The following is an 8,140-nucleotide window of genomic DNA, read 5'->3' as shown; positions in this document are numbered from 1 at the left end:
GCCTTCAATAATATTTTACCATAAAAATGTCAAAGATTTGACACAAGTATCTATTTTTCAGTGATTGACAAAGATTAACCTTTTACATTCCAAACTGTGTTAAATATGAACACACTTTTTTTTTAAGTGTGACACTTTTTATTTCTCGGTGGTACAACTCATTTTACCCATAAGGAAGCATAATCTAAAAGGTAATCAGATATTCACAATAAGCAAATAAAGAGTTAATGTGCAAGTCTATTGTCAAAATGGTTAATTTTTTTATTATTAAAGTAATAAAAACAAATAGAGTATTATTAAAGTAATAAAAACAAATAGAGACTAAGAATCACGGGTAACTTTTGTGCTAAGAGTTGAAACTTAAATGTCAAATTAATGTGCAGCAATGTGGGTATTCACGTCAGACTGAGGGATTTTTGTAACATTAAATTCTATGAGACATTGTATGAAAACGTCTCCAGTTTATTGGATATCTATTTGGCTCAAAGGCGAAATGGGGCAAGAATTTAAATTCTCTTCCACATTCATTTTACTCAGTTCTAAAGTGCAACAACAGACTCATCATGTGCAAAAAAAAAAAAAAAACAAAGCATGTACATTAAGAAAAAGTGAAAACTTCACAGGATTTTCTTCCTGTGCTAACAATATGAGGCTTAAGACAAGGTCCTTAAATTTCATTGCGAAAGACAAGAGCAGAGTTCTTCATTTTGTTCTGATAGTCTTCTTCAAACTGTTCATTCTGGGAGACGGTGAAATGGTTCTTCCAGTCTCCTACTCTTCCTGGAAATAGAGAGTTAAGTCAATGATAAAACTAATGAAAATGTCTGATCTTCAACAAACCGCTTACAGACCTTTCCTCATGAAAGGAGATATACTTTGATTCATCATTGGGACAGTGGAGAAGTTGGTTATTTTGTTTTGTTTCATATTGTCAAACGTCACTTTAGTTTGGACAAGTTCCCTTTGCTCAGCTGTTGGAGACAAGCCCAGAAAACAACAAAGTCTGCTGATTTCCTGTCCAGAGTCCTAAAAAGGATTAAAGATGACATGTTAAAAATAAGAAACTGAAGCCAAGATTACGCAAGAATTGTGTGTAGGACAATTCATGAGTTACATTAGAGAAAAAAAAGTTACAAAAGCATTTTTAATAATGTGTTTTGCCCCTAGTCCAACACACCAGGATCAAAAGGCTGAGTTAACTCGTCAGCATGAAGTCCAGCTGTTCTTTCAAAAATGGAAAGGAGGGCATTTCAAACTGTAGGCCTAGTTGTCGTTTTAAGCACAACTCCCCTTACCTCAATCAAGTCTTCATAGAACATGTAGTGAAGATTAGAATAAATCTGCTTCTGGTCCCACCAGGTATTCACATGCTCATACCACGATCCAAACACCACTGGAAGCACAGAATATGTTTGCTAAGAACATGGCGGATGGAAATTATACATTCTACTGTGGCTCTCTAACATTGTACCTACTCTTTCCCTGCATGAAGTTCTGCAGAAAGCAGCTCCAGTCCCCTGGTTCTGGCTGAACACGGTTCATACGTCCAAAATGGAAATAGGAAACCGCACTGTCTTTTGCATTACGTGCCACATATACAACCTGTTAAGGCATGAACAACAATTTAGATTTGTTCTGTTGGTTTCCTGAATTGTGCATGTGTGTTGCATGCCGTTTTACCCTGCTGCGTTGCTCCCAGAAGGATTTGGGCACAAACTGAACTGGTAGATGGGTTTTAATGAGACGAGGAGCAGTAGGGAGCTGGTCTGCCAAATCTTTACCTTGGGAGACGGATACGATTGCAGTTGATAACATACACAACTTGATATGTTTAGATTCAGCAGCTTAGCCTGGCTCATTTATTCAATTGGATTATAATGCAAATAGATGTGCAAATGTGTGTGTCATCTAGGATTAAACCTTTAGGTCGAGAAGGTACACTGATCTCCAGGAAAGGCACTCTTTCTTGCAGAGGAACAGAAGAACGACAGTCTGTTTCCCCAAAGTAGAGAAGATCCAGGATGTAGGAAACCCATGTGGTTCCTGGAAACATTTTAAATTACAATACATAATAAATTGAAATCAAAGTAATTATTGTACATACTTGAGCTCACCTGCTTTAGGGTAAGTAGCTATTAGAATATCATCTGATCTAGCCTTGAAGCTCTGAATATTCTCCCAGTTGTCTGTGAAGTATTTGGTCATGGAGACTCCATGGAAGTCAAACAAAGTTGGACGAGGCGGCAACTCCATCTATGAATATCAATAAAGCTGTATTTTATTCTCAATATGTCTTAAATAAATAGTGACTTTACAGTCCATAGTCAGTAGTGAAAGATCATCCTCAAAAAGTAGAACTCCAAAATTACTACACACAAGTAACAGTTTCAGATGATCACATATTAAGATTAGACAAGAAATAATCTGAGTTACCAAAATATACAGTTTGAAAATATGATTTTATTAACTATAAAAAACTTTTCGAACTAACATGATCCTTTGTGAAATAACAATTGTTCCCTAAACTTAACAACTGGTTGCGCCAATCATGGAAGCTGCAAGCATCTGCAATATCTGGCACGAGTGTGTGTTCAACATCATGTCATAACATTACAGCCTTATGTAAGTCCAGACTTAGTCTTAGTCAATCTGAAACCTCCGTTTTTTTTAATTTTGAGTCATTCAGATGTTGACTTGCTGTTGTGCTTTGGATTATTTCTCTTCTGCACAAACAGATGGAGGTGCATCATCCATAATGTAGAGAGCAGCACTCATAGTTATATGAGTTTTGCTCACCCTTTGTGGTCCTGCAGTAAAGCAGCCCCAGACCATCACACTGCCACTGCCATGTTTGTTGGTCAGTAACGGTATCCATCTTCCAAGAAGTTCCACTTCCACTGCTTTAGCATTTGTTATGTGACTTTGTTTCCTTTGTGGGTCAGTACAGATTTTGGCCTCAAAGCTGCAGTATGAATGCCATTTAGATGTTATTCAGGGTTTTTTGTGACTTCCTGAATAAGTTGTAGATACACTTCTTGAGTAATTTTGATAGGGCAGCCACTTCTGAGAACATCTGTTTGTACACAATTATTCTCATTAGTGGTCTCAGAAGTCCCAAAGTCTGTCTGTGTGTCTACTCTGGACTCAAGGCACTTTATAAACTTTATGTATATGATCACCTTGTCACCTGTATTGTGTCTTTAATCACACTTTCTTTGTCTTTCAAGACTCAGTACTATGTTATGAAAACAAATGTCCTCCCAGAGATAAAGAAGCCTAAAATCTAAAGTCTAAATGTTCTCATTTAGACTATTTCTAAATCACACTCATTTAATTTAAACAGTTGAACGTGGATATTGAAACATAAAACCTAATTAAAATTTGCTCTGTCTTCTGAGCATTTTGCATTATGTTGCTGGCAATGTTTGGTTATTCTCATTCCCAAACAGTCTCCAGATGGTCAATTAAATGTGTGACCCAAGCTTTCGGATTTTTATCTCTGTGAGCAAGATTTACACACAGGTGATTTACAAAACTGTCAGTCAATGTTCCTGTTCATCAGTTCATTTACACCACGACATTAGATGTTCATCTTTAAGTAGAATAAAGCCAAACTTACCTCGTTAAAACGACATTTTCTCACTGTGTAGTCGTGTGAGGATCTTCTGAACTAAAATGATTAGTTTGTTGTGTAATATTCAGGGTGACATCTTGCACAACTTCCTCAGTTTCAATGGAGCATTTGTTGACTTGGTGACTCAAACAAGGTCTGATGTTCTTGCATAAGAAACACTTCTGCCATGAATCTTCAGACTTTTATTCATGTGGTGGTTTTGTATTATTCCTTCATTAATTTATTTTGGTTTTTGCTTTTTGTTTCTTTGCAGATTACAGTTTATTTTGACAATTTGCCTTCCCCTTTCCTTGATTTGCTTCTCATTTTCCTGTCATTCTCTTTTCTGAGGTTCATTGTCATCTTTTTGTTCACTGTTTGACCCATTCTTCAACCCTGTCGTGCTCTTTGTAGTTACTGTTCTCTCATGTTTACTTGTTGGCATTTATCCACCTTTCTTTCATGTTTAGATTTCTAAATGTGGTCTCTCTAGCTTCTTGTTTCTCCCAAAGTAGCGGTATTTAAACCTTTCATCATCAGTTTCCTTACTTAGCATTCCATGAGGGGGGTTTCCTCTTTGTAAATGAACTCAATAAACAGTCACAGCACTTCCTACTGCAGCCAAGTTCATCCAATTACACTCACAGACCCTACACATCCATATGCCAAGACTCAGATCAGTAGTCAACTTAGGGTACTGTGATGAGAGGAAGAACTGACCATTGAGGATCCTGTTTTTGGTTGAATTCATACTGTTAATTTACTAAACCAATAATTGTCCGTACTGGTCCCAACTACTTCCTGAAGGTGGGTAACTAAACATGATAACTTCATGTTGCACAAGTTGTTTTTCTTTAGAGGTTTTGATAAGTTCAATAAACAGCTACTTTGTCAGATTATAATACAGAACTGTTTCATCCAATTATTGTTTTATTAAAACTTTCATCTGATTATTGTTTTACTAAAACTGAATTTGAGTTTTGTTGTCTTTCAAACTTCACAAATCTCTCTCTATATAAAAACATGACACTTTTAACATTTTTAATTTCATATTCTAGATCAGAGGGTCTTCAACTTGTGGCTCCCAAGGTAGAAGTGGCTTTTAGGTAAAATGATCACGAGCCGAGTAATATTTTGAAAAACAGATAATAAGAACTACAGGTTTTACTATTTTTTTTTTTTTGATGGAATAATTGTACATAATTTCCAGAACAGCATGACAATCAGAGTCCCAGTGAAAGTTATAAGATCTGTTTGAAGTTAATTACAAATATTAACATCACATAGAAAAAAAATTTAGCCATCATCTCTTTGGAAAAGATCGTATTTTTATTCATTATGAAATCTAAAAGATTAAATGTGACGGTTGTTATTTAAATATTACAAAAGAATTTGCATATTGTTTAAAATTAGTACAAAATAGACTTATGTCCATTTTTTCTTTACATTTTCAAGTTATAGTACTATTCCTCTTTGATAATAAAAGTCCCTTTTTTTATTGCAGTCGTGTTTGTCATCTATTTTCTTCAGAGTTCACAGCGGAAATGCAGGGTAGGGTCCTTCATCTTTCTCTTGTAGTCTTCATCAAACTCTTCATTCTGTGCCACAGTGAAGTAATTCTTCCAGTCACCAACTTTTCCTGCAGAAATACAGGCATAAGTTGACTGCACTGGTGTTTGGAAGTTGATTTTGACATCTCTTGCAACATGAACTTATTCATCAAACCTTTTCTCATGAAGGGAGACACCTGGAAATCCATGACTGGCAGTGTGGAATAGTTGGTCATCTTGTTCTTTTTCATGTTGTCAAACTGCACTCCAGTTTTGATCATTTCCTTCTCCTCAGCAGAGGGAGACAAACCAATAAAGGAGCAAAGTTTCTCTATTTCCCGTCCAGTGTCCTGTAAACATGATCAGAAGTCATCTGTGCTTCATCACCACTTAGGCGTAAAATAAGGAGAAATCTGTGAAAGATTAAAACAAATTACCTCAATCATGTCTTCATAGAACATGTAGTGGATGTTTGAATGGGTTTGCTTCTTCTTCCACCACCCGTTCACATGGTCATACCAGGGGCCAAACACCACTGAACGGTAGATTAACAGAAGAAGAAATGTTAATGGTGAAGGAATTGTGTATATCATCCAGAAGAAAATGCACCTTCTTTAAATTAAAGTCTTTACAATCTTATAAAACCATCTTAAAGTAAGAAAAATGTTAGTTATTTATTGAACAAAAATAAGCCAAATACAGGCAAAACTTGTGGAAAGAATTTATAGAATAACAAGAAAATAGTCATTTGTATGCTTTGTATGCCAATTATCTTAGATTAATACCCAAACTTTTCAACCAACCCAAGATATTGATATTTTATTTTTAACAGTGTTTGGTGTCTCTTTTGTAGGTACATAGAATACATGGACAGAAGGCTTGCAATATGGACGTCATTACTGTATGAACACATAGAAGCCGATGATTTCATACATACTGTCTCCCTCCATGAATCTCTGGAAATAGCTGTTCCAGTCTCCAGCTACAGGTTGGGCATTGTTCATGAGGTCGAAGTGGTAATAAGACACCATGTTGTCTTTTGCATTGCGGGCTACATAGATCATCTACCAAAGAAACAGACGTTAGTAAAAAATTTACCATTGGTACCGTTCAACTTGTTCTGGTCATGTTAAGGAAATGCAAACAGAGAAGGCTCGTTACCCGACAGTTCTGCTCCCAAAATGACTTTGGCACAAATTGCACAGGAAAATGGGTTTTGATGAGTCGAGGGGTGGTAGGAAGCTTATCTGCCTGGTCTTTTCCTGTATAAGCATACAAACAAAAATGCATAAATGAAGATGTCATTTTCTGCTACTTTGCCTTTTACACTAATTTCTCAGTGTGTCCTGCTCAAACCCTTCTGCCAAGTTTATATTGAGAAGTACCAAATCACTGACAGGAGGGGGTAAAACAAAAACAAAAGCCTATTCAATAAGAACAAGAGTCCATGTATAAAAATATAATCTGATCAGGGGGTAAAAGAATAAAATCTGTGCATTCCAGATTGATCTGATAGTACTGGCAAAACCAGAAGGGCTACTTATAATGGGGAGGATATTACTCGGAGATCGTAGGTCAATGACCTAAAATAGGAAGACATTGCAAAGGAACACCTGGGAAACAACTAATGAACGCAGCAAAACATCGGTATAAATAAAAGCATCACTAAATAGGAAGGACAACTAAGCTAATAAAAAAGACATACAAAAATCATCAAACTGAAGTGACAAACAAACACAAGTCCTACCGATTACGATGTTTTATGATCTGCAGCTGGAAGTCTATTGAATTTTAAAGTGAGGCTATTATAAATGAAGAATGCATCTTTTCTTTGACCTGACACCAAGTTTGGGATGGTCATCTCCAAAAAAGGCACTCTCTCATAGATAGGAAGTGAAGTCAGACGCTCCGGAGACGTCTTGCCAAAATACAGCAAGTCAAGGATTTGGGAGACCCATGTGGTCCCTGAGGAGATGAAGAGAGGCGGATATGATTAATGATCTCAGCTGTTAAATTCGTCTCACACACACATACATGAACACGCCTAAGCACACAGAGAGAGAGATCTGTGATCAATAAAACACATGCAAAGATTATGTAGTTACCTGCTTTTGGATATGTTGCTATTACTATGTCATCTGGTCTGGCCTGAAAATTTTGGACATTTTCCCAGTTGGCTGTGAAAATAGGAATCATTGCAACTCCATGGAAATCAAACAGCTGTGGCCGGGAAGACAGATCCATCTTTGATAAAGGAAAGAAAAAACTGATATCAAACCGTAAAAGTTAAAGATGAGGAAGAGTCAGATTTGCATTATCAGCTGGAAACTCACAGGCTAAAGATTTTATTAAAAAAAAGAACAGACACACGCACTTTTAAGGAAGCAATTGGAACAAATGTTAATATTCAGTGAGAAAGCCTGAGGCTATGTAATTTAGTGAAAGCTCTAGAGGCACTGAGAACACAATGGAGTGGGATTTGCAACTCTTTGCTGAAACCATTGAACCCACTCACATTCCTGTGTGCGTTTAAAGCAACATTCTCAAATAAGCATTCTTTTCACTTGAGCACCAAGAGCTTAAAAGAGTTGAACTCCATAAGATTGCAATGTTCAAAGAGGAAGTTGCAGAAGGAAAAACTAAGAAAACGAGCAAGAAATCACATACCTTGCTGAAATCGAGAGACATGCTGCAGCTGGAGTTAATCTGCCTTTCCTTCCTGGAGTTTCCCGTTTGTGCTGGAGAGCTGCTCTGTTCTCTGCTTTTCAAATTACATAACTCTTCACTGTTAACATAGCCCCTCTTCCTGAGTAGGTTTCAACTTCCAGCCACTCCTTATTGCAACATGTTTGAACTTTTGCCTTTATGTTTTCTCAGTTACACGTGAAGTTCACAAACTGCTGAAAAAGCCATTTAAAACTCAAAAGCTTCATGTCTTGTGACGTAATAAGGAAGACATTTGATCAATAAAATGTCT

General features: G+C 36.6%; 2 protein-coding genes across 2 annotated transcripts; both read right to left on the bottom strand.

Annotated features, from left to right (window-relative positions):
- Nucleotides 1–70: 70 nt before the first annotated feature.
- On the bottom strand, nt 71–4,776 carry LOC102238040 (cytosolic sulfotransferase 2-like). The gene is made up of 8 exons (XM_005801684.2): nt 3,620–4,776; nt 2,115–2,253; nt 1,921–2,043; nt 1,681–1,781; nt 1,476–1,602; nt 1,296–1,393; nt 852–1,026; nt 71–780 (listed from the first exon to the last, which is right to left on the bottom strand). Exons 2-8 carry the CDS (start codon nt 2,251–2,253, stop codon nt 668–670), a joined length of 876 nt encoding a protein of 291 aa, XP_005801741.1. The 5' UTR covers nt 3,620–4,776; the 3' UTR covers nt 71–667.
- A 145-nt stretch (nt 4,777–4,921) lies between these two features.
- Nucleotides 4,922–7,954, bottom strand: LOC102237781 (cytosolic sulfotransferase 3-like). Its single transcript, XM_014469738.2, has 8 exons — nt 7,831–7,954; nt 7,269–7,407; nt 7,000–7,128; nt 6,325–6,425; nt 6,101–6,227; nt 5,601–5,698; nt 5,339–5,513; nt 4,922–5,252 (listed from the first exon to the last, which is right to left on the bottom strand). Exons 1-8 carry the CDS (start codon nt 7,849–7,851, stop codon nt 5,140–5,142), a joined length of 903 nt encoding a protein of 300 aa, XP_014325224.2. The 5' UTR covers nt 7,852–7,954; the 3' UTR covers nt 4,922–5,139.
- Between the last annotated feature and the right edge of the window lie 186 nt (nt 7,955–8,140).

This window comes from Xiphophorus maculatus, chromosome 1 (assembly GCF_002775205.1).
Source record: "Xiphophorus maculatus strain JP 163 A chromosome 1, X_maculatus-5.0-male, whole genome shotgun sequence".
In the NCBI taxonomy this organism is placed as follows: Eukaryota; Metazoa; Chordata; class Actinopteri; order Cyprinodontiformes; family Poeciliidae; genus Xiphophorus; species Xiphophorus maculatus.
This window is presented reverse-complemented; position numbering and strand designations above follow the sequence as displayed.

What these genes read in the sequence shown, in the direction of transcription:
- LOC102238040 (XM_005801684.2), bottom strand. Translation starts at nt 2,253, where the DNA reads ATGGAGTTGCCGCCTCGTCCAACTTTGTTTGACTTCCATGGAGTCTCC. An exon ending in TCTGGGAGCAACGCAGCAGG is followed by an intron (nt 1,603 to 1,680) that starts GTAAAACGGCAT and finishes ATGCCTTAACAG; the next exon opens with GTTGTATATGTGGCACGTAA. An exon ending in GAACTTCATGCAGGGAAAGA is followed by an intron (nt 1,394 to 1,475) that starts GTAGGTACAATG and finishes CTGTGCTTCCAG; the next exon opens with TGGTGTTTGGATCGTGGTAT.
- LOC102237781 (XM_014469738.2), bottom strand. Translation starts at nt 7,851, where the DNA reads ATGTCTCTCGATTTCAGCAAG. An exon ending in AGCAACATATCCAAAAGCAG is followed by an intron (nt 7,129 to 7,268) that starts GTAACTACATAA and finishes TCATCTCCTCAG; the next exon opens with GGACCACATGGGTCTCCCAA. An exon ending in GAGATTCATGGAGGGAGACA is followed by an intron (nt 5,699 to 6,100) that starts GTATGTATGAAA and finishes TCTACCGTTCAG; the next exon opens with TGGTGTTTGGCCCCTGGTAT.